General features: G+C 41.5%; 1 protein-coding gene and 1 long non-coding RNA gene across 14 annotated transcripts in view; one reads left to right on the top strand and one right to left on the bottom strand.

Moving 5' to 3' along the window:
- Window positions 1–26,640, top strand: part of PLEKHA7 (pleckstrin homology domain containing A7) — a 310,525-nt gene that overhangs the window by 222,692 nt on the left and 61,193 nt on the right. For 11 of the 13 annotated variants that reach the window (XM_039533620.1, XM_039533619.1, XM_039533621.1 and 8 more), the window contains 5 exons: window positions 514–1,002; window positions 10,608–11,130; window positions 19,732–19,818; window positions 22,468–22,521; window positions 22,949–22,972. In XM_039533620.1, the coding sequence (XP_039389554.1) occupies window positions 514–1,002; window positions 10,608–11,130; window positions 19,732–19,818; window positions 22,468–22,521; window positions 22,949–22,972 (1,177 nt within the window). The remainder of the gene's footprint in view (window positions 1–513; window positions 1,003–10,607; window positions 11,131–19,731; window positions 19,819–22,467; window positions 22,522–22,948; window positions 22,973–26,640) is intronic. The other 2 variants (XM_039533617.1, XM_039533618.1) reach the window with 2 other exon arrangements.
- The window catches only part of LOC120402985, a 54,859-nt gene continuing 39,167 nt past the window's right edge, over window positions 10,949–26,640 (bottom strand). The window contains exon 4 of the long non-coding RNA XR_005597402.1: window positions 10,949–11,032. This is a non-coding gene — a long non-coding RNA (uncharacterized LOC120402985). The remainder of the gene's footprint in view (window positions 11,033–26,640) is intronic.

The following is a 26,640-nucleotide window of genomic DNA, read 5'->3' as shown; positions in this document are numbered from 1 at the left end:
TGATGGGACTTCATCTCTCTCTGGATATTGCTATATCATCCTTATCAGAAATGGCTTATTCTTGGAGCTTATAAAAATACTTCTAAGAGAATTTTTTCCCCTTTGAAATGGAGAAGCTTGTACCATATGGCAGGTGTTTTCCTCTCCTCTCCTTGTTTTTAAGTCAACAACTTCTTCCCTCCCAACCCCCGTAACAAACAATTTTACATTTACAGAAGTTGAACACTATGCTGTGCTATCAGTATTTTCAGTATAACTGTTTCTAGCAAAGTGCAGCTGAAAATAAGTTTGTTTGGTGTTTCCTTAGTAATGGTTTGTATAAATGGGGGAACAAAGGATTCTCACCCAGTCTTATCTGCAGTCACACACCCCTGGTGCATCAGGTTATCACCAGCTGTAGAGGCTATTTTTGTGGGCTTCCCTTTCTTACAATCTTAGCAAATCTACACTGACTTTTCTTTTAAGATTTCACACTAAAGTGGTGTTCACATAAGCACATTATTTTCATTGCAGAGAAACAGAAAAAGGGGATCAGCAAGCTGTTCCCCAAGCTAACCATGTGGATTCCCGCAAAGAGCGTGCAAAGGTGGATACTGCTGATATAAAAGAAAGTTATCAAAAAGCAACTGAAATCTTTGGATTTGATAGGCATGAAGAGATAAGAAAAGAAAGAGAAGATGAAGAACGTTATGTCTTCAGAAAAGAAATTCTGGAAGCGAAGAGGGGAAAATCTAAGCATCCATTATCATCAGGAGAAGTTGATCAGTTTCCAGATTTAACAAGTGCATCTCGGCCCCAAGTAGCTCAGCCTCAGCCAATTGAGAAGAATGGGACGTTTCCTAGTTCATTAAACATGAGTATTGGCCCAGTGGAGCAGAATGGTACCAGTTTCTATAAAAGAGGGTTTGTTCCCAGAGCAAATCCAGATAAACAGATGCAAAGGAAAAACAACATGACTCAAGTGGAGCACTGGGTAAAAGTCCAAAAAGGAGACACAAAAAGGTTAGTAACAAGCCAGTCTTTAAATAGTTAATTGTGGTGTTCTCAAAATAAAGGAAAACAAATGACAGATAACTTGTTTTATACCAAGCAGAATGCTACCATATTAAGATAATATGCAGTGACTGCTATTAATTTTCTCATCCATCCAGTGCAGAATAACACTTTTAAAATATGTACTTTGAATTTTGGAAAAGTCAGTATGATACTGATGAAAACATTTCCTTAAATGTGTTCACATTTTTATTGTCAACTGAAAAGATGAGACATTGGAATATGTTTATATTCTCTTTGAACATATTGGATGTTTTCTTAAAAATTTTGACCTGAATTTATTCAAAATTTAAGAGCCAATATGAAAAGACTAACTCTTAAAGTACTCTTTTATTCGTGGACAAAATAGATGACAAGTTTTTAACCTGTTTTCCACTTAAAAACAAGAGAGAGAGAAATTTTAATCTTTTCCCCTTGTTTCTTTTCCCCCACAATACTTGTATATGGGTCATGTTGGTATGTAACCCATACATGAAATGCAATGTAATTGGATTCTTCAGTATTTTGGATGTATAATATGTCTAACGAAGCAGCACTAAAATGTCGCTGTGGCATACAAGATGCATCTTTTCCTTTTTAGTCTGTGAAAATTACATGAAAGCCAGGGAGAATAGGCAGATGGAATGCTTAATGTTTGTATTATCTGTAACTTACCAATGTTTTCATCTGTTTATTTTTCTTCAAGGTGTGTGTGCACATATGTATTTCTCTGGTCTCTCTCTTTCTGGAAAGTGATGGTCTGATAAGTAATAGGTGTCTGCTTTTACTGATCCTGCAAGTTACTCCATGTGGAGTCCCAGTAAAGTTAGTTGGGGGCTATACGCTCACACAGGACATCCCACATGGAGTTAACTTTTTAGGATCAGAGCCTTAGATATTAGAGGAAACTTATGAAATTGAGATGAAATGGTAATATTGAATGAATAGGAGAAAATCAAATGTGTGACTTGTGGGTGGGGAGGACTCAAATTGTGATTTAAAAAAAAAATTAAATACATATTAAAATTGTTCATATTTCTCTGCTGGAGTTCCAGTAAGAGACTTCAGTTAATTAATAATGCAAACTATGTGAAATTCCAGTTTTCTGCTCCTCTCATTTCCTCTTCTGTCCACTCCCCTCCCCTCAAAAGTAACCAAAAAACAAAATAACCCTATCATCAGAGGCCTTTATGCTGCCTTAATCTAATATTTTCAATAATTTTTAATTCTTTTATCATTCTGTTTTACTTGCCTATTTATTTGTTTGGGTGGATACAGTTAAAGGTAGGGGAAATTATGTCTTTAGTATTTTTTTCCAAACATGCACTGTTGCTAATATATGCTATATAAATACAATGTACATCTTCTTTTGGTGTTCTATACTAGCCACACAAACATACAAAAAATTAAAAACATTATAATTATGATTAAAATTAACACAACAGTTTAAAATCTATCAGTGTTATAGGAAAGCCACCAAAACATCCCCTTACCTTCCCCCCCCCCCCAAAAAAATGGTGGGTAATGGTCAGACTTGATTAATACCTAACTAGGAGGCATTAGGAAAATTAGATTTCACTTTTGCCTCTGAGTCAATATTATGCAAATTTCACAGCCTGGTGCTAGGGACATTGCAATTGCAGATGCCATCTTTTGAATGAGACATAAAACAACTGGGCGTATTGTTACCATAAAGCTTTCTATGAAACGTTTGCTAGTGGGATGTGATGAAGAGTGTTATAGAAATTTAAGGTAGTAATATTAACTTTGAGAGATGGCCAGTGTAATTCATTTTTTATTTTAATTTGTTGGATTTGACCATGAACATCCCACTTCGTTTTATGGTGCTTCACAGTCCATGGATTATGCTGTCATTCAGTAAATTATAATAATAAGTCTGCAGTATATGATTTGCAGAATGCACTATTCTTCTTCGAGTGATTGCTCCTATGCATTCCATGTAGGTGTGCGCGCCGTGCGTGCACGGCTCTCCGGAACATTTTTACCCTAGCAACTCCGGCGGGCCGGCTGGGCGCCCCCTGGAGTGGCGCCGCTATGGCGCCGAATATATACCCCAGCCGGCCCGTCCGCTCCTCAGTTCCTTCTTACTGCCTGTGACGGCCAGTTGGAACAGTGGAGTGCTTCTTTACCTCCACAGCCCTAGCGTTTTCTCCGTTCTTTAGCATAGTTCGTTAACTTAGTTTAGTTGCTGGTTTAATTGAATAAGTTTAGTTAGTTGTAGTATTAGTAGGGATTAGAGGGATTAACCCCTCTTCTTCCTCAACCGGTGCGGGCTTATGCCCAGGGCACCGGGATTCAAGCCCTGTGCGGCTTGCCAGCGGCATATGCCCGTGGGTGACCCGCACGACTCCTGCCTGCGCTGCCTCGGGGAGTCTCACAGAACTGATAAGTGCCCGATCTGTGCAGCCTTCAAGCCCCGAACGAGGAAGGAGTGGGACTCTCGATTGAAGCAGCTCCTCATGGAGGCTTTGCTCCAGCCTCCTGCGCCGACCCCACCGGCGCCGAAGTCATCCTCGGCATGCAGCGCACCGGCGGCACCGAGCCGCCCTGGTACCGAGGCCTCTCGACGCCCGGCACCGACATCCCGGCACCGCTCCCTCTCCCCAACGAGGAAGCTCAAGACGCCGAAGACGGCCTCAAAACATCCTCCGAGGCCGTTAGCCCAGCCACCTCCGATACAGACGGTTCAGGCTGTGGCGGTGCACAAACCGTGCACGGTGCCGCCGACTCCGGCACCCCAGAGGCCGTCGAGTCCGGCACCACCCTGCTCCCCGGTACCAGCCGAGGTTGAGCTGCAGCTCCCGTCCACGCCTGAGGCGTTTGAGACGGCGAGAGAGCTTATCGAGCTCGCAGAGGCTCCGTGCGTCCGGCCCCCGGCACCGCCGGTGCGGGCTGTCCAGTCAGTGGGCAAGCCGGCAATGATACGGCCCCCAACCCTCGACAGACAGGATGGACGGCGTTCCAAATCTCGGACCCATCATTTTAAAAAGTAATATTTATAAACGTTAGTTTTTTATTTTAAATTTTTAAAACCTCATAATTGCTGATGCATGAAATACATGTGAAGTTGCTTCCTGGCTCAACTCAACAAACCAAGACCCTGATCCTGCAATGTGATACATGCTAGTGAACTTCATGTGTGTACACAGAGACCTGTTTATATCACTGGTTTCAGAGTAGCAGCCGTGTTAGTCTGTATCCGCAAAAAGAACAGGAATACTTGTGGCACCTTAGAGACTAACAAGTTAAATTTGTTAGTCTCTAAGGTGCCACAAGTATTCCTGTTCTATTTATATCACTGAGACTCTGTGTGGGCTCTAGGAGCCCATCTGCATAATTATTGTAGGCTCAGGATCAACACTTTAATATCTGGAAGGTAGCATAAGACCTTTTTAAAAAGATACTCTTCCTCCCATTTCATATAGTGCCCATAACTGGTTCTATGGCATTGATACATTTTGGCTTTCAGTAACGCACTCTTGTAAAGTAAGACATCCAAAAAGATTATGCAGGTTGAAAATGACTTAGATAGAAAGTTTTAAAAGATGTTCCCAGGAGGTTAGTGATTTTTCTTTTAAATAATTCCAAGTGAGGGGCTCCCCCATCCTGTAGTCATTCAGAGGTGATGCTCCAGCCTTCAATCTGAAGACTTCAGTGCACAGGCAGACATGGTGAATACAGAACTTTAGAATAATCTGGTCTTTGGGAGGTTTTTTTGGTTTTGTTTTTAATTCTTTTATGAGTCAAACCCAAGCTAAACCTGTTTAGTACTTTCCTATTAAACACGCTCATGCTGAGCAATATCTTCCCCTTTCAAATATAGCAAGAAATAATTCCTGTTGCAGAGAACTTTTCCTCTTCCTGGCTCTTTTCGGTAAGAGCCATACTTTTCTTGTTCAAGAGCTTCTATGCGTTTCCACTTGTGAGATTTCGCTCCACTGGTATCAAGCTGTAGAACTGCCTTGAACAACTGTCTCTGATGAGGGGATTTCATAAGCATTCTCACACAAGGGTGAGGGTCATCACCCTACTTTATATAAGGGTGTTCACACCCTCACCTGCCTCACTTTGTTTGCTGCCGCTTTAGAAAGTGAACAGAATTTGCTTTGTGTCCTTACGATTAGACCTTCCCTTAGTCCTAGTTTAAAACTTTATTCTAAACTGTTTAGAATAGTATAAGATAGCTAAGAGTGAATAGCCCTTCACCTGTACTGGGAGCCTTCAACACCTTATCGAGAATAAATCTGGCCTTGGGCCATGTAAAGGCTTTGTGAGGTGTGCATCTTGCTTGGCAGTCATACCAGAGATGTCCTGTGCCTTCTATGTCTTAGAGAGACCCACTCGGTAACCCAGTATATGATTTGCTACACCTACACTCAGGCTCATCTGGCTTCTCAGTGTTATAGCCCGATACCTCAGCAGGCCTGCTGAGGAAACTGAGACCAGTCTCTGTGCCAAGGTCCTCTTACACAGGACCCAAGACACACGTTTACTGCTCCATCATCAGTGCTGCCTTCTACTACTGTCTCAAGACTGGGATCTTCTTGGCCCTGTACTGGCAGGGAATCCTTCATCCAGCACAACCAAAGCATCTATTTTAGGCCTCATTAGCCCTGATGCTGACACAGGAAGTGCCCACCTCAGTGCCTACTCCTCACCTGGCATCATTGCTCAGTATAAACTCCAGACCTGACTTCTGGCACCAACGCTTCTGCCTTGGTACCTCAAGCACAGTCACATGTGCTTTCAGGAAGGAGAATAAGAAGTACATCTCCCCACAAGAGTCATAAACTGAAGAAAAAGAGGAAGCATCATCTCAATCCTCTTCTGCAATCTGAGACCCATGGCTGCTTTGAAGACTCAGACAGTGGTGTGGTCACCTCTTCTCAATGCTCCTCCAGAACCAGTCATCTTGGCACCAAATAACTTGGACTCCTCACTGTTTCAGATTCTAATAACGCTTTAATTTCTCTGCATCTGACTGTGTGGGGTCCGTGGTCAAAGCTATTAACCATCCCACTGAATCCTTTTCTGCAACCTGACTCTGTGCCATCTTTCAGTCCCAATAAAGACCTTCCTCAGAGCACCTTTGTAGATGAACTTGCAGGTCCCCTGATTAGATCTCAGGAAACCAGACCTCATCCCTTATCTCAAATCCAGATATCATAGAAGGATATTATACAGGTCCCTGTTCAGTTGCTAATGTGGCCCTACGTACAGGACTTTAAGAAGGCCTTTTTTGGAAACTGCAAGACCTACTCTGATGCTGACCTAGGCATTGGCACTGATTCTCCTTCTGGAACAGTGCTTTCACTTGGCACCAGTGCCCTCACTAGGGCCTATGCCTCATCTGGTACTAATGCATCCTGATACCACCACTGCATCCATCTTATCCTAAGGTGGATCTGCCTATATCAGAATAATGGGATAAGATTCCTTCAGAGGATCTGTATGGGTCCATTGTGGAAGAACGTGCAGGTGGCACCTCACCAGACAATCAAATGGAGTTCTCTCTCTTTCCTTTTATGATGAACAGAAACAGTTTAGGAGCTATTTGGGAGAATGGCAGAGACTCTTCAGTTACCAGCAGGGGTCATGGCCCCTGAGATAGCTGGTCCCTTGTTTGACATATTACAGATGTAGACCAGGGAGAAGCTGTCTCCACCTCCTAGCTCCAGCATTTTCAACACAGCCAAAAATATCTGTCTCCCTTTTCATTCCTGCATGTGTCCAAACAAGCGGACAGGATGTATCCTGTGCCAGGTGAAGGATATCAGTTCCTGCTACAACATTTGCCAGCTAGTTCCGTGGCAGTGTCTGCAGCATGGGAAACAGTGTGAGGCAACAGAGTAAGCTTTATATATTTGGCATAAGTGTCTTCTGATCTGGCTCACTAGCCCTTTGGATGGCTTGTTATAAGGCCATAATGTCCCATTATGTTTATATCTTGTAGGATGCCGTGAGGGACTCCTTACCAAAGGAACAGAAAAAAATGGCTAAGACTTTAGTCACTAAGGGTTGTAGGCTTGCTCCACACTCTGAGAGCAGAGTGTCATTCTGCTTCCAGAGACAAACTTCCTTGTAACGCCAAGGAATGCAATCCCAGAGGCATTATTAGCTACTTTCAAAACAGGCTGCTGGCAAACTACCTCAATGGTTTAGGGGCAGGATTCCTCATCATACCTCTTCACAGTCCTCCGCATCAGCCTCCAAGCAGCAATTCTGATGGTGTGGTTGACAGCCACACACCAATGTGTACCACATCTCCAATTCTTTCTCCCTCCTTTTTGGCCTCATCTCTCTTCTATATCACCTGGTGCATGATTTCTTCCAGTCACAGGTAATAGACGCTATCCAATTCTGCACCAGGCCACCTCGCCATCCTCCAGCTCCTGCTTCCCTCTTCACCACTGCCATGTACAGACAACAACACAGCCATGTACTACATGTCTAAGCAAGGGTGGGGGGAGGGAGTACATTCCCAACCTTTATCTGTGGAGGCAAGAAAACAGACTGTGGTACATCCAAAACCAATTCCACCCTGTTTTTCTACAGCTTGCGGGAGAAAGAATGTGGAGGCAGATTCACTCAGCAGGAGGTCGCAGAATTAATACAAGTGGTACTTGAAACCAGTGGTAGCCAGAGACTATTTCACTCAATGATGGGCCTCTTCATGTCTGAACAGAACACAAAATGCCACTTGTATTCAACAGAGCACACAGGGACAAAAACTCTCCCTGATGGATTTCTATTGAACTGGATCCAACACATTGTATACACCTTCCCTTCCTTCACGTTCCTCTGATAACCTGAGTCCTATAGAAAATCAGATTGCACGAAGCAAACAGTGTATTAGTAGCCCCAGTGTAACCTTACTAGCACTGGTATCCCCAAATCTTTTGCTGCTTGTCAGAAAACTATCATATCTGCTGCTCTTTCTCCAGACCTCCTGTCTCAAAATCCAGGAAGGAATTCTGCATCTCAACCCAGAAATGCTCCACTGTTCAGTATTGGAGGATAACCTTCTGACTAATGAGGACTATTTCTGTTCTCAGAGAAATCAGGCCATCCTTAATGTAATACAGGGAAGGCTACACCCAGAAATTCTATAAACTGAAAAGGAAATGGTTTACTGTCTCTGTCACTAGTAAAGTACTTGCTCCATCTCGAGCTGGGGTCTGTGCAGTCCTAGAGTAGCTTCTACACCTTAAGTCTCAGAGCTTAGCTATAGCCTCACTGAAAGTCGATATGGCAGCAATATCTGCTCATCACAATTATGTTCGGAACAAACCTATCTTCTGTCACTCAACAATCTCCAGGTTCCTTAAAGTCATGGTAAATGTGTTTCCTCTCAGTAAAGAGCTCCCATTTAAGGCGATCTAAATCTTGTCGTAATTAAGCTGACTGGTCCTCTTTGAACTTCTTGCACAAATCTCTCTCAAGCATCTATTGATCAAATAGCCTTCCTAATAAGAGTAATGTCTGCTAGGAGAGTGAGTGAGCTTAGTGCTTTAATAGCTAGTCACTTCATCTAATAGGGTGGTCTACAAGGAGAAAGTCACCATGAGGCCTCATCCTAGCTCCATACCTAAGGTGGTCTCAGATTTCCACTTCTCTTACTGCATTTCCCTCCCTGTGTTCTTCCCTAGACTTCACTCCCAGCCCCAGGAATCTCCTCTCCTAGACCTGAAGAGGGTGCTCTTTTTTTAACCTGGAAAAGACCAAACCCTTAAAAAAAATCTAATTGGTTATTTGAAGTATACGGGTGAGATGCCAGTGAGAATCCATTATCTTTTACACACTCACACTGGATTAGTAGGTATATAGAATATTGTTACATCTTGACTAGGAAACCAGTAACATCCTAGTTTAAAACCCCACTCCTTAGAGCCTCCCTCTGCAGCAGTAGCAACACGGCTTAGATATGTTTCCCTCATGAAGATCCTCAAAGCAGCAATTTGCAGTTCAGGGTACACTTTCACCAAGCACCTCATTTTGCACTTAGCATCGTGGTCCAGTATCCGGTCTAGAAGAGTGGTGCCATGCTACAGTATGTATTTAGCTAAGTTCTCTTCACCTATGTTCTACTTGATGGAGCACTGCCCAGTAGAATCCCATAAATGGAAGTGCAGAGGCCCTCAGAGAAGAAAAAGCGATTACTTGGTCTTTTAGAGTCATCTCTGTGCATTCACACTAGCCTCCTTCTCCTCTACCTCAGAGTTCTAAATAACATCAGAACTGTACAGTTTGGGAATAAAAATTGAGTTGGGGTGGGGAATGCACTTCCTTATATAGACTAGTGTGATGACATTATTCTCACATGAGATTTCTCAAGAGCCTCCCAACTTGAGTCACAATTTTTCAAGGCAGTTCCACAGCCTCTGGGCACCAAATCCCATGAGTGGGAATACACAGAGGCAACTCTTGAAGAACAACAGTTACTGGCAAGTAACCACTTGCTCTCTTTTTGTTCCTCATATCCATCTTGTATGCTGAGAAAAGATAATCTTTTTCCCTCCATCCTACACTTTCCTTTACATGGTCTTCCATAAGGTCTGGCAGAGTGAGCAATGTTGCTGACTGGAGATGTTGAAGCAAATGACCCTCAGATACTAAAAGGACAAAATGATGGCTAAGTGCAGAATTGGATAATAGACATTCTGGTATTTCAGGCTGTGAAAAGACTTCATGAAGTCAACTAGGTCAAAGTTGGAAGCCAACAGATTTTGCATGAGAGCTGCTGGCCAAATGTGGAGCTAATTAATGCAATTTAATTTCTGCATGTTGTGCTGAACCCAGGAAGTGCCATTTTTTGTAGTAGGACTATAAATGAATTTCCTTGTAAATTCCTATGTGCTGCTTAAGATAGCAAGGACCAGTAGCATTATATCATGTAAAAGAGTACCTCATAAGGACTAGAACATTCCAAACAAATGTTCATATATCAAAGAATTTAAGAAATGGTTTATCTCTTTTATATATAATGAAGCAAAATCTACATAACAGTTGCTTATTCTGTCTGGTGAGGTTTCTTCCTCCTCTCTGATTTTTAAAGTAATGTAATTTTTAAAATGAATTAATATATCACATTTGTACAGCAAACTACACCATCTAGTGGTGAACAATGTACCTTTTAACTAAACATAAAAATTACTTACAGTATTTGCTGTTTATAAACACAACTATGACTCAGTTCTTTGCATACTTGACTTCTAGTGTTTCTAAACATAGAGGTAATGTAACTTATTCCCTTAAAGCTAGCTTTACTGTGGTAGGTCCAGGCTGATCATTGGTCAAAGAATTGTAGCTTTCAAATATTTCTCAAAATAAAATTACTTGCCAGATTACTGCAATCTTAATATGTGAATAGTGCAGTTCTTTATATAAAGATACCGGGGCAATAGTAGCTTCATTTTGTACACATTACGTGAATTTTAATCAGAAACTTGTATAATTCGTAAGGGAACATTAATTAGAAGAGAGAATTTGTTTTTTTACTTTAGCCAGTCCTATTGATAAATGTACATTTAAATCTGTATCTCTTCTTATCACAGTCTTGCTTCTGATCAGATTCTAACTCGTCAAGGTCCCAGTCAGTCTTCGTCTTTTCCTGAAAATTATCATACCTTGCCAAAGAATACCAGGCAGCCTTCAGGGAGCTCTCCTCCACAAAATCGCAACTTGCCAAGTGACTACAAATATGCCCAGGACCGTGTTAGTCACTTGAAAATGTCCCATGAGGAGAGGAAAGCTAATAAGGATGGTACTGTATGGCAGCTATATGAGTGGCAACAGAGACAGCAGTTTAAACACGGCAGTCCAACTGCTCCAGTTTATGCAGGTTCTCCGGACTTTACTGACCGTGTTAAAGCAAAAAGTTCACTAGATGTTCCACGATCAATTTCTGTTCCTCCATCTCCTTCCGATATTCCTCCACCAGGACCTCCAAAAATCTTTCCGCCAAGGAGACCGCACACTCCTGCAGAAAGGGTTACTGTTAAACCATCTGATGGGAGACAGAGTATAGACATACCTTTTGCTGGATCTCCAAGAAGGATACGAAATCGTACTGTAAAGGTGTGTATAGAGTATAATAGTAATCATACATAGGTTTGCATATTAATCTTTCTAATTAAGGTAGGCATTTGCACTGCAATCCTTACTGTGGTATCAAAGTGACACACAAGTTCTAAAAGTAAACACAGTAACACACAATTTTTTTTTCCAAACCTACGTCTTCTCAGTTGTCACAGGTTTATTTTTGTTGTGGAAAGAATAAATGGGTAGCTAAGAAAGAAAGAGCCCATTAATTTGAAATGTTCTTATTTTATAGTTTCAATGGAGTACCTCATTAATATTTTAAAATTTTGTAAATATATGTTAATGTATGCGATATTTAGCTATGCATAAGTAGAATATATGTATCTGTTACATAAATATATGTATAGGATGTTCATGCACAATATTAATGGAGAAGTTTAATATTAAGTTAAAGAACAATTCTTCTATACCTTCTCCAAACACATTTCAGTGGGTTTTTTCACTGTTGTTAAACAGACAGTTTTTTAATTTTTGATGAAGCAAGATGTGGATAATTTCTCTTCTTCAAGGTTAACGTGTTCTGCAGAAAAGCTCTTTCAGGTAAGCCACTGTATCTAAGCTAGTGCATAGTTATTTTTCGAGTGATTGTCCACAAAGATTCCAGTCTGGGTGCGCATTGCCCCATGTGTGCAACATTGGATTCTGTTAGCTCCAATGGAGATGGTTGGCTATGCCTGTGCCATAGATGTCCCCTGCCCTCCACCCAAGGGCATAAAGACTAGAGCAGGATGAATTGTTCCTCAATTTCTTCCTAATGCCCATGGCAGAAAGACAGAACCCTTGTGTGATGTCTGCCGCCTTCTCTGCACACTATGCAAGCATATTTAATAGTCTTCGTACTTAGTAGTTAATACATATAGTTATTACCTGCAGGCTAATATATATATATATATATATAGAGAGAGAGAGAGAGAGAGAGAGAGAGAGCCTAGATATATTTCAGTTTAGGCTAGAACCCCTCCCTTTTGTCCCCATCATACAGGAGTGCTAGCAACACTGCAGGAGCTAGATCTCCTGGGTTCAAAACCTGCCCTCATGTGACGCTTCAGTGGTGCTTAATGATGACACTCGTGGTTGCTATTCTGCTTAGGACATGGACATATCTCCAAGCTATGGTCCATATGTGTCGTCTTCTTGAAGCAAATTCAGAAAGCTAAAGAAGCCTGCCTGAAGTTGTTTCCCTTGAGAGCTTGAACACCAGGAGGAAAGGCAGAGCTAAACCCATGTTCCTCTGGTTCGTCTCTTTCCATTAGTGCTGTGGGAGTTGAGTTTCTGCCTTCCCATTTGCCACCATTCTGGTGTTGACTTCCTCTGACAGGGCAAAAAGTACAGGTCACTTTTTCTAGTGCCTAGCGAGTAAAGACATGGATATCAGACTTCTGACTTGCCTCGGCCTCAGCCCTATAAGAGCCAAAAGCTTTATGCAAGCACCAAGTACGAAATGGGCACCAAGTGTACCCACTAAATCTGTGGACTGTATTTCTCTCAATGCCAACCCTTTGGCACGAACTTGTCACCTGCCATCTCCATACCAGTCAAATCAGAAATGTGTTCCTGAGTACTAGCACTTCAGAACCTGCTATCTGGGTACCCAGAGCATATATGGTACTGCATGGTTTAATTGTGGGCCTAGTACTGGACTCATCTCCTAGCGAGGCTGACGGTGGCAATGTCTAAGATACAGAACCAGTCTCTTCCCTTCAAAAACAGGGTACTCTGGATAGAACTGCCTCCCTTGGAAGCTGTGTGCTCCTTTTCCCCATTCCTATTTAGAGAGAGCAGGGAGACCTCTCCCACTCACCTGCCTATATAATATATGGAGATATACGTATTATAGAACTGGAAGGGACCCCAAAAGGTCATCAAGTCCAGCCCCCTGCCTTCACTAGCAGGACCAAGTACTGATTTTGCCCCAGATCCCTGAGTGGCCCCCTCAAGGACTGAACTCTCAACCTTGGGTTTAGCAGGTCAATGCTCAAACCACTGCCAGCAAGGCCTGTTTATAAGCTCAACAGTAGCAGCAACAAGCTCAACACGTATGTCCTCAGATGTGATTACTCCTGCGCCAGCCTTGTTCCCTGCATCACTCAAATCCAGTCCAGCCCTGCTTCCCTGCTTGCTCTTGACTCCAGCTGTGACTCTTGGCTTTATTTCTGGTTCCTGACTCCGGGTCTCATCCTTTACTCTGGTTCCTGACTCCTGCTCCAGCTACTAGGCTTGACTGTCTGCACCCTGGTTACGACAGTTTGAGTAGCCTGAAAGTCCCTGGCTTAGCTACTAGGATGGACCCCTCTAAAGCCAACATCATCTTCGTGGAGTTAGTGAATGTTTTGCGGAATCTACAGACCCAGATCAGTGCCCTGCAGTGAATGCCACCCTGCAAGCACAAGCTGTGGCACCTGTGACCCAGACCTACTGAGAGCCAAAAATAATGTTTCCCAGCAAGTTCAGTGGTGACTGGGGGAAGCTGTGTGGGTTTCTAAATCAGTGCCATCTTCGCCTTCTACTGTACCTGCAGACCTGTCCTACTAACATGACCAAGGTGGGGCTTATCAGCTTGCTGACTGAGGAGGTGTTGGCCTGGATGTTGGTGATTTTTGGCAACCCGAACCAGACAAACACGGCAGTGGTTGCACTCCAGACACTAAAGCAAGGATGCTAGTGGGCAGATAATTATGTTGCTGACTTCTGGTGCAGACACAGAATGGGAAAAGGGTGCTCAGTGCCATCATTTTTGGCATGGTCTCAATGAGGACATTAAGGCTAAGCTGGCTTGGAAAGAGCCTCAAGCTGGCCTGAACACTTTTATCAATCTATATATTAAAATTAACAACTGTCTATCTGAGTGCTGCCAAGAAAGGAGGGGGACACTTTGAGCCATGCTGGTTTTGATGGCATGAACCAGGCAATATCCTGCATCCATGCTTCAGCCTGAACCCATATAGGTCGACATGGACTAGACCCGTCTCTCTGAAGGGGAAAAGTCTCTGCAGAGTGGGGGAGGGGTGTCTCTGTCTGTATTGCGGACAATCTTCGCATTTTGATTGCTCTGCCCAGACCTGCACCTTGATTGGGAAATGCCCCAGTCCCAGTGAGGAGTCTGAGCTGGGTTGGTTCTTCTCCTCTTCATTTTAGCATCCAATGGGGATCTTTTGGTCAAAAGACTGATGACAACTAGCACCACCATGCCAAAGTGGGAACAAGGCAAATCCATTATAAAGTCCAGAGATGCAGTGAACCAGGCCTGGGACTGTGGGCTATTGCTAGAGGAGACCAAGTGGCCTCACATTTGGGTTCTTAGTTCAGGAGCATTATTTTCTCATCCCAAAGAATGGCATCCCATTTTTGACCTTCGATGTCTCAACAAATTCATCCACTGTTTCAAGTTCAGGATGGTGAGGCTCTAATGAGGGAATTGTGTACATTGGTCAAGACTGGTTCATGGCTCTCAACTCATCAGATTCCCATTTCTACATATCCATTCAGCCAGACCACAGGACATACCTCAGAATCAGGAGCATCTCACTGTCAGTAGAGCCCTGCGCAGATACAAAATTTGTATCCGCATCTGATTCACAAACACAATCTGAGGATTTTCAACAAATGTTTGGTAGTCATGAAAACTCACGTTAGGAGACAAAATCCAGGTCTGCCCCTACCTTGACAACTGGCTGATCTGAAAATCATCACCCCAACAAGTGATCCAACTCAATACAAATAACCTTAAAGATTCTTGCCACTCTGGATCTCAAATTCAACAGAGAGAGATCCACGCTTACTCCAACTCAAAACATAGACTTTATAGGGGATGGTGTCAAATTCCAGGATTAACACACAGGCCATGGGGCCGAAGCCCAAGGAACCTGGCCAATTTGGGAGGCCTTGGCCAATTTAGGGGCCTCTGAAAAAATGGGTGCCTCAAGCCCCTGTAGAAGCCGGAGGGCTGAAGGAGCACCAGAAGCACCCTGAAGTGCGGGGGCCATTGGCACTCAAACCATGGCCCTGCCTACTGCTCTGCTCCTTCCCCATGAGACCCTTCCCCATGCTGCCTCTTCCCCCAAGGCCCCATCTTCACTTGCTCCTCTCTGCCTCTTCCCCCTCCGTCACTCATCCTTAAGGCAGGTTAAAGTGGGAGGGCATAGCCCCTCAAGAAGTTCCCCTCCATATAAATGTAATTTGAGTTCAGAGCCATAATTATTCCTACTACTCCGTGGATCCACAATCCATGTGCTGATATTATGTCAAGAGACAAGGAGGAGCCAGGTCATCTCTACTCTGTCAGGGAGCCATTTGGCTCTGGACTTGTGCATTCAGAATCAAATCACAATAGTGGCTATGCACCTTCCTGGCCTTCAGAACACATTGGCAGATCATCTTAGCAGACAGTTCTCAGACAATTGCAAATGGTCTATCAAAGACTCAATCCTGCAGAGTCTTTCCAGAATTTTTAGATTTCTAGAAATAGACCTGTTTGCCACAAACCACAACAAGAAGTGTCAGATATTATGTTTCAAAGGGAATCCCAGCCCAGACTCCTTGATGGATGCCATTCTCACTCGATGGCACTTGGACTGATGTACACCTTTCTGCCAGTCCTCCTGATAGCGAAGATTCTGATGAAACTGAGGCAAGATATAGGACTGATAGCCAAAGCATGGGCCAGTGAGTTCTGGTATTTGGATCTGATGAACCTCTCAACATAGCCCCCCAATCACCTTACCTGTCCTACCCAACATAGTCTAGCAACACAGTGGTCAGAGCCTGTAATTGGAGCCAGCTTTCTTATATCTGACAGACTGGATGCTAGCTGAGTGACGTTCACTGAAAGAAGCTGTTTAGCTGAAATTCAAAATGTTCTGATCCAAAGCAGGAAAGGCTCAACTAGACTGACTTTAAAAAGGAAGTGGAAAAGGCTTTCTATATAAGCATCTCAGCTGCAGCTGAGCTGTCTCCTTCAACAAGAGCCGTTTCAGCAATATTGAAGTATTTACTAGCCCTGAAACAATCTGCTCTATAAGAGTGCATCTAGAAGCAATATCTGCACATCACTCACGTAAGCAGGGCCATGCTATAGAGTGGCTAGATTTCTTAATGGCTTTACTCTTGTCTTTAATCCAGTTAGGGAGCCCCCCTCCCTCTTAGGACTTCAGTATAGTACAAACATGATTGATGAGTCCCTTTGATCCCTTAGCAACCAGTTCCAGTGAAGACTGCCTTTTTAGTAGCCATTGCATCAGCTCAACGGGTAGTAAAAATTCAGGCCCTCATGACTGGGTTCTCCTTATACAGTGTTTCATAAGGACAGGGTTACTGTCAGGCCTCATCCCAAATTCCTGCCCAAAATAATGTCAGAGTTCCATGTGAACCTGTTTATTAATCTCCCAGTTTTCTTCCCCACGCCTCACTCATCCTTGGGAGAAGCTAAATTTCATACACTTAATGTACTAAGGGCATTGGCATTTTACATTGAAGGGCAAAACCATTCGGCAACACACCTAGACTGTTTGTGGCCTTTGCAGAGAGGGTTACGGGTCAGACTATATCCTCTCAGAGATTATACATTTGGAGATCTACTTAGATAAGGACATGTTACAAATTAGCCAGATTAGATACACCTAGCCACATTAGAGCCTATTCCACTAGAGTTCTGGCAGCATCTGCTGCATATTTGTAGAATGTTCTTATTTCCAAAATCTGTAGAGCAGCTACTTGGAGCTCTATCCACACCTTGACAAGACACTATTCTTTGACAGAGTCTTCTAATTTGATGCCTGCTTTGATAGGGCTGTCTTACTATCATTGTTTAAACAGGGGTCCTCCAAGTACGCACCTCCAAGCAAACGTGCTTATTAGCTACCAAGAGTGAAATCCATGTGGACAATCACTCAAAGAGAATAGGAGTACTTGTGGCATCTTAGAGACTAACGGATTTATTTCAGCATACGCTTTCGTGGGCTACAGCTCAGTTCTTCAGATGCATAGAATGGAACACACAGACAGGAGATATTTATACATACAGAGAACATGAAAAGGTGGAAGAGAATAGTTACTTACCTTACAGTAACTGTGGTTCTTCAAGATGTAGTGTCCACATGGACTCTACAACCTGCCCATCTTCCATGCAACCATGGAGTTCTTCTACTCTTGGCTTCTGTACTGGTGAAGGAACTGAAGAACAGTTAGGCCAACTCTGCCCTTTATGCCCTCAGGTGGGTGGGCATGAGGACATCTAAGTCATTAGTACGGCTCCAATAGACACTTATGGCCAAAAGTAATTCATGTTGAATGCATGGGGCACGTGCACACCAAGAGTGGTATCCATGTAGACAATGCATCTTGAAGAAGCATAGTTACTGTAAAGTAAGTAACTGTTCTTTTCTTGTGTCAGCTGCATCTTTACAGATGTCATCTTGTGGGGATGGGAGAGAGACCTTTTTAATTACACAATGTATATAATGCATATTATTTTCTGAAGTCTCCTCAAGCACAGTCTAAAGTCTGGTACAAAAGATCTGGTATATTACATTGCTGGCAAATTGAATATACTTGGCATATCATAAAAGTAACACCATAGAGGAATGGTAAACCCAGTCTTTGTAAAGCTCACAAATAGGGGTTGCTTGAAGTCTGCAAGGTTTAGTTCCATAGGGTTGGCAGCAGGCTATCCCTGCAGTTTTCTTGAGAATTCAGATTTTTCCAACCTAAAATTAAAACCCCCCCACAAAAACCCAGACTCTTATATCTCTCCCTCTGATCCACCTTCCTCTCTCCTCCCTCCCCCCCACACTTTTATAGTTTTATTGTAGAGGCCTGGTGGCCTGTTTCTCTTTTGGCTCCTTTCTTGAAGATGAGTCACCCTCCTGATCTTTGAGTGGGAGGAGGTATTTTCCTAACACTGATCACTCTCTTCCATAGTCCAAAAGAATTTTCTGGTGAGACAGAATGCAGTCCACTCTGTCCTATGTTAATTAGCTTGCCTCCACTGTCAGCTGATAATTCTTGGAAAGAAAATGAACATAGATTTTCTAACAACTATTCTACAATCACATGCAACAGATTATGGTTAGTCTCTCCACCTCAGCTCAGTGTCAGTGCTGGACTGCAGCATAAATAGGTTTTCTCTCCCAGTGCACTATGAGCAGAGGGGAAGGTAAAGGAGAGCATAGAAGATCCTTTAGCACTAACTGGAACAAAGTGGGAGCGCATTACTCGTCCTTCAGATGTCAAATGTTAGGAGTGGGAAGGGAAGATGACTTGCAAACCCACACCCATTTCAGATTCAGTAACGTGCTAATATTCGGCAAAGAAGATTACTTCATGTCATTTTGGGATTTGTTGTTTATGTGTACTCAGCACAGTTCCACTCACAGCTTCACATCTTTAACACTGGTTCAGCTTGTCATAGATCTTTCATCACTGTTATTGTATATATGGTTTGGGCTCTAGTTTTGTAATGCCATACTTCACATATATAATGGGGGACAAAATTACCAGCTGATTAAACAACCCCAGTGAAATATAGCACTGGAAAATGACATGTTCTTAAACTTCCTGTTATAGCTCACCTACCATTGTTTTTCTAATTACATTGACTGTACTGCTGTTGAAGGTATACCGTTGTAAAAGAATGTGCAATATCATTCTTCCCTTACTCCATCAAAATGTTAAGAGTTGCTCCCTGACACTGCAGCTCCTTGCTTTTTCATTTTTGTTTTCATTAGGTATTTATAATTGTGTGACAAAAAAACTAATTCTTTTCATGCCATATTAATTTCTACCAAGCTGTGAACCATAAAATTGTTTTCACTTTCTATACAATTTGTAGAAGAAAATAGTTAGTGCTTATTTAATATTTTTTGATTTATAACACCCCTAATATAGATGTATAAAGATGTACACAAAATAATGAGTAGTATAGAGAGGGTAAGTCAGGAACTGCTCTTTACCCTTTTTTGTGTTACAAGAACAAAGGAACATTCAGTGAAATTGAAATGTGGCAAATTCAGAAATGATAAAAGGTGATTTATTTGTCTTACCAAACACCACATTGGTGTGTGGCACTCGCTGCTTCAAGATGTCACTGAGCCAGGAGCTTAGTGGAATTCAGAAAAGGATTAGACATTTATATGGCTCAAAAAGGACATCCATAGTAATGTAAGGGAAAACTCTGCTTCTTCAGAGCATAAACCAACCACTAACTAACAGGTTTAGGAATAAATTTCCTGTATGGGCATCTTATTCCATAATTGTTGACCACAACATTTCTTGCACCGTCCGCTGAAGCATCTGGTACTGGCCAATGCGAGAGACATGTACTGAATTAATCCCTGGTCTGATCCAGTATGGCAGTTCCCAAATTCCTACGTTTGTTTATTTATAGGATTTCCTATGATGCTTATTGTAATATCTTCAATCCTCACAAGCATTAATGAATTTACCCCTAAAGTCAAACAGGAAGTCTGGCAGAGCCATGAATATAAGCCAAATCTCCTGAATCCCAGTCAAGTACCTAAACCATAAGACCATACTTTCCACTTGCGGTAGGCTTCATAATTTTGATTATGGCTCTTGTTACAGAATTCAGCACACGTTGATAGACGCTCCATGCCTACTATGGGATATATGACCCATACTGTAAGTGCACCCAGTTTACATGGCAAGTCGGTAAGTTGAAATGTTAGAATTCTTTTTCCCTTCCCCGCCACCAAATTATTGTAGTAAGGTTTTCAAGTCCTGCTATTTTCTTAGTCATATTGTTTTCTCTTGTTGTTTGACAACCAGTTAACTCTTCTTAAACTTGAACTACGTAAGCTTAAGCGTTGACCATTAAAGTCAATGGGAATTTTGCTGTTGACTCCAGTGGGGGCAGGAGTAGGCCATGTGTAGAACTTCTTTAGTTTTGTTACTATACTACAGTTTTCTAGTAAACCCTCTTCTTTTATTGCATTTATTTGACCAAATGCAGAATTAATTAAATAGTTGCTTAATCAGGTCAAGTAAATGCTGTCTGGGCACTGAGGTGAAGAATGTAATTACAGTGACGCTCCCTGAAGACTGCTAATTTCCTCTTTACAATGTGTCTAAATATCTGCAGCCTGAAGAGCTAACATTGCTTCTCATTCGATTAAGGAGACATCAGGCTAGGTTGGCTAGTATACGAAATTACACAATCGCCCAATTACTACAGCATTTGCCAACTAATTCCATCTATCAGGTCAGCTGCTGATTGGCTCATCTGTGCTGTATGATAATTTGTGACTCTGCAAATGCTCCATTAGTGACGTGCTTGAGTCTGTGCTTCCTTGTCCATTCTTTGGTATTTTCAATCCTTGAATCATTTGTGTTTTTTCGTTGTTGTACATGCTGTAAATTATAAGTATTTTAAGCTACTGGGTGCTGTTGCTTATGGTTTCAAAGCTTTAGATATCACTTCGCTTTGATATTATTTCTGGAAATACCGCCTCTTAAAATCTTTTCAGAAAAGAGAATTAAGTATACTTTATTCATTCTGACTGAACCAAGACAATATTTTTGCACTGCTTTCATAATCGGAGTGGCTCACTTCACCAAATGCTGCATTAACTCCAAAGTGAGATATATCAACCAGCTAGAACACTCATAGTAGCTTGTAACTGCATAATTTCTGCAGGTAAAGATTAGTTCATAAAAGTCGAATTGTTCTTTTGCATAAATAACACTAGCCATCATAGGTCCATAACAACACAGTTGATAGCATTTATGTAAGAAGTTTTAAAATTGGAGATGGGGCAGAAATGCAGTTGTTGTTAATCTCTTTATCAAGGTACTAGATTTATAACATTCTCCAAAGGGGAGCCATCTAGTAACCTGGGCACATTTATGACCATGTCTTTTAAAGCTGTCAGCAATTTTTATTTTGACCAAATTTAAGGAACTTTTCACTATTTTTTCTTTAAAACACTTATTTCCCATTTCCTTCACCTGCCAAACAGCTGCAGTGAACTAGTTCATATACTGTAGAGTATTCAGGAAATCAAGTAAGCTAATTGGTCAAACATAACTTTCTCTATTACAAAGTACACCTCTATCTCGATATAACGCTGTCCTCGGGAGCCAAAAAATCTTACTGCGTTATAGGTGAAACTGCATTATATCAAACTTGCTTTGATCCACCGGAGTGCGCAGCCACACCTGCCCGGAGCACTGCTTTACCGTGTTATATCTGAATTCTTGTTATATTGGGTAGCATTATATTGGGGTAGAGGTGTATATTGAACATACCAGAGCAATCTTAAATTAATCCTTGCAAAGAAATATGTGTGGTATATGGATTCGCTAGCACAGAGTTTTTTCAGATAAGTATTTTCATTATATCAAAACACGAAGTCTCAAAACTTGAAACCAGAGTAGTTGTCTTTTCCTCTGTTATGCCAATAAGTCCAGAATTCAAAATAATGAAAATAATTCCAAACAATGTTCTGGATATTTTGCCCAGTTAACAAATATTGTTTGCAACAGTTATGTCTTGCTTTGTTGTTTGTTGAAAATACTTCTGTTGAAAGAAGAGAAATCATTTTCTCTTGTGACTCTGGTGTGCACATTTTTGGGGGTAACTTAAATAAAGGTAATATTATCTTTGTATAATTATAAGACCATACAGACAGCAGCTACTAACTAGACAGTGTTTCAAAAAGAAAAAAAAGTATTCATTTGAACATGATCAGAGGAAAAGCCAGAATGGTTCTCTAACTATATGATAATTTTTATTTAATATTATCCATGAAGCAGCTGTTCCATCTCTCCCAAACTGAGGGATGCATACAGTATTTTGAAATGTGTATGAAGTTTGACCAGAAATGTTTTGATGACTTGTTATTTAATGAAATATTTTACATTTCATATCTAAGACCAATCCTAAATAAGGCAAATTTTTCTGTCAAAAAGGATGTAATACAGGATGCTAAGCCGTGGCTTAACACCTTTTTCAATAAAGTATCCTACTCTGAGTATACTAGCCATAAAAATGTTGTTCATGCCTTCAAAAATAATTTAAGCCATAAGTATCTTTTTGTCACCCTGTACATTATGGAAGGGGGGAAAAATCTGTTCTCCGTGATACTTTGCCTATTTCATATTCAGCCATAAACCGCAATGTGACAGTGAGGCCAATGTGCTTATTTTGTGCCACTTGTATACCGGCTTTGTCACTTTACTTTTTATTTCTTTCTTACATATAGCTTAATACAAGTTTTCCAGTATTTGCAAATTACTTTTAATGTAGTGGAATACCGTACATTGCATTGTTGTTCATTCTTATTATATATTTAACTGAAGGCTGATGACACCTACATCCAGCTGAAGAAAGACTTGGAATATCTGGATCTAAAGGTAGGACATATTTATAGGAATCATATTTCCGGTATTGATCATCCCATCAGTCCTCTGTATATCTTCTCCCTACTTGCATTACTCAGAATCTTGTGTGTCCAGATTTTAGAATGCTGAATTTTCTTTTGGTGTAACTGGAAAAATCTCTAAAATTGAGAGTCTTACTTCACTGACTATAGGCTGAAAATGTAAACTAAGTAAATTTGTTGCAAGTTTATTTTGTTTTAGTTTAATTTGACAACAGTGCAAGAATAATTTATTTTATCTTTTGTAAATTTAAAGAAACCAGAGTAAAATCTGATTCAGAATATTAATGTCTGTTACAGCATTATGGTAATGCTGTTATGTTTAAGACTGAGTATTCTAAGTTAACAGAATACAGAATTTCAGTGTTTATTCATTCCTATTTTTCCTTTATTTCTATTAGAAGCAGTCTCCTTTTATGATAACAGTAAGAATATTATTATTTCTAAACATATTTATAATGTAGTAGTGTTGTGATAAATGAGTTGAATACATTGCAATCTTCCTCTCACCTCCATATTATTATGTGGGGGTTTTCCTTGCCATACTTGCATTTCTGAAGATCCTAAATAATTCCAAAGATTAGGTGGAACTCCTTTCAGAATGAATTAACCTTTTCCCTAAATTATTCTCCATGGTTCACTTAAGAGTAATGCAATATTTTCCTAACCACTTTATGCCATTATTGAGCTATTAAATAGCCAGAAACTTCCTAGAATTAGCCCATTGGACAATAGGGTACGTTCTGAGCCCATATTGCTCTCATGTTCCTATAGCTTGCATTTACAACCTTGACAATGTCACTGCGTTTTTCAGTGCTATTAAATTAGTCTAAATTTGGTGCATTTTGTTTCAATTTTATAGTATATATTTTTGATACTCTCACTCCTTTTTATTTAAACAAATTTTCCCAAGTTCAGTCTATCGAAATATTACTTTGTGATTATTCTTTAGCAATAGGATCAAATTTATGTGAAATTGTTTAAAGTTCAAGTTTTTCACAGCCAGTGAAATTCTGTGTTAACATCTGTATCAAGCAATAGTGGCATCCAGTGGTGAGTTCAGTTAATTGACATTTCTTCCCAAAGAGAGATCGCAATTCTTATTTATATCAGGTCGCCAATATCATGTTGCATGAATTCAAGATATTAAACAATGGTATTATCCTGAAGCTCAAACTCTGCATCTCAGTTAAAATAGCTATCATCCAAGGTAAGCAGATTGAAAACAAAACTAGATTAATAAACGTTAGGTTTTGAAAAATCCATTAAAAGAAAACTAATAATTTTGCTCAGCACAACAGCTTGCTGGCTCTCATAGTGTGAAACTCTTCTCCTCATGCATAAATCATTATTGAAGGGACTGAGCAAGATTTTCCCTGCAATTTCATCTCCCAACTGGGAACCACCTTAGTGCTGGGCACAGGAACTGAGAGTAGAAAGACTCTCTTGTGCTCTCAGTGCCCGCAGTTGGTGTTCAAGCAGTGTGGAAGAAGAGAAGGAATCACAGAATTGATTGGAAGAGACCTCAAGAGGTCACCTAGTCCAGTCCCCTGCACTCATGGCAGGACTAAGGGCTTGGCTACACTTACAAATTTGCAGCGCTGCAGCAGGGTGTGAAAACACACCCTCTCCAGCACTGCAAATTGCGGCGCTGCAAAGCGCCAGTGTGGTCAAAGCCCCAGCTATTTTAACAGGGAGGTGGAGTACGGACAGCGCTTTGAAGTGCTAAGTGTAGCCACAGCCTAAGTATTATCTAGACCATCCCTGACAGGTGTTTGTCTAACCTGCTCTTAAAAATCTCCAGTGAATGAGATTTCACAATCTCCCTAGGCAATTTATTCCAGTGCTTAACCACCCTGACAGGAAGTTTTTCCTAGTGTCAAATCTAAACCGCCCTTGCTGCAATTTAAGCCCATTGCTTCTTGTCCTATCCTCAGAGTTTAACGAGAACAATTTTTCTCCCTCCTTCTTGTAGCCACCTTTTATATACTTGAAAACTGTTATCATGTCCCCTCTCTGTCTTCTCTTCTCCAGACTAAACAAACCCAATGTTTTCAATCTTCCCTCATAGGTCATGTTTTCTATACCTTTAATCATTTTTGTTGCTCATCTCCGGATTTTCTCTAATTTGTCCACATATTTTCTGAAATGTGGTGCCCAGAACTGGACACAGTACTCCAGTTGAAGCCTAATCAACATGGAGTAGAGCGAAAGAATTACTTCCCATGTCTTGCTAACAACATCCCTGTTGTTACATCCCAGAATGATGTTTGCTTTTTTTGCAACAATGTTACTCTGTTGACCCATATTTATCTTGTGATCCACTATGACCCCACAGATCCCCTTCTGCAGTATTCCTTCCTAGGCAGCCATTTCCCATTTTGTATGTGTGCAACTGATTCTTCCTTCCTAAATGGAGTACTTTGCATTTGTCTTTATTGAATTTCATTCTGTTTACTTCAGACCATTTCTCCAGTTTGTCCAGATCATTTTGAATTTTAATCTTGGCCTCCAAAGCACTTGCAACCTTCCCCCCATCTTAGTACCATACACAAACTTTATAAATGTACTCTCTATGCCATTATCTAAATCACCGATGAAGATATTGTACAGAACCAGACCCAGAACTAATCCCTGCAGGACCCCATTTGATATACCCTTCCAGCTTGACTATGAAACACTGATAACTAATCTCTGAGAACAGTTTTCCAACCAGTTATGCACCCACCTTATAGTAGCTCCATCTAGGTTGTATTTCCCTAGTGTCATGTGAGACAGTATCAAAAACCTTAACAAAGTAAAGATATACCACATCTACCACTCCCCCTATCCACAAGGAAGTAGTCCTACAGGATTGCAGATATGGAGGGATGAGGTTGCAGGAGCTGGAGGGTAGGGGAAAGCAGAAGCAGACAGGGACAGGAGCTAGGTGGAGAGGGGTACATGAGCTGAGGGGTAGATAGAAGCAGAAGGGGAGGGAGACAGGAGTTGGGGGTGTGAGTAAATCGGAGCAGGGGGGCAGGATTCAGATGATGAGAGGGAGGATAGGTGCAGGGGAGAAGAGGGCCAGGGTGGGAGTTGAATAGGTATAAAGTGTGGCAGGAGTCAGGGTGGAGGGCAGAGAGAAGAGGTAGGATATGCAGGGGGCATAGGCAGAAAGGTCTATACGGTATAACCATTAGTTAACACTCACCTCCTGAACCTGAATTTGAACCCTGGGGTCCTGAGTCTCTACATTTCTTTGCTGTTAGCAAATACATATGAAACCCAGTGGCAAAGCATGTTTCTTATCCCTCCTCTAGAGACTGGTCCACATAGAGGATTACAGCCTAGTATTGCTACCAGTTACTCTGCTGTCTCAAGTGGTAGAAATCTGTGCTGTGAATCTAAGGATCTAGATCCTGCTGGTGACCCAAATTGGGAAAAGGTGTCAATATGGTTACAAATGATTGAATTTCTGCATTTGTAAATCTGTTTGTTTTTTAATTAGAAAATTACTCTAATAAAACAACCTATTAAAGATTGCAAAGTCAAGCACTCAAAAATTAAGAAATACCAGATTAATGTTGCCTGTGCCACCTTTATTTGCCTTCCTTGTGTGTGCATATTATGATTAAAGCTACAGTTTTGTCACAGCAGTCACAGAAACAATGAATTTGAATACAGTCTGTGAAATGCTGATAGGCTTTGCGACCTAGCGCATGGGATCGTGACATCACCCAGGTTTGGCATGTCCACCCCTCCAAACCTGAGTGGTGGTGTGACCCCATGTGCTAGGTCACAATGCCAATCGAATTTGGCCATCTGTCTCTATCTATGGAGGTGTTGTGACTATGTGGGCCAGGTCGCAGTGCCAACAGCGGGGGACCTGGGCCTAGCCCCACGGGACAGGAGCCATGAGCATAAGAGGTGCACTTGTTCTCCCACAACCACCCATGGGCTCCCCACTGTCCTGCTTTCCAGACATAATTGTTTTCTTGCACCTGTGCCATGAAATGTATTAAAAATTTGTGTGACAAAATTGTAGCCCTAATTATGACTCGGTTTTTACTTACATGATCGCATACAGGTTTTTTTCCATAGGATCCATGCC

This window comes from Mauremys reevesii, linkage group 4 (assembly GCF_016161935.1).
Source record: "Mauremys reevesii isolate NIE-2019 linkage group 4, ASM1616193v1, whole genome shotgun sequence".
NCBI lineage: Eukaryota > Metazoa > Chordata > Testudines > Geoemydidae > Mauremys > Mauremys reevesii.
Note: the sequence above shows the minus strand (reverse complement) of the source record. Positions and strands in the feature narration are given on the sequence as shown.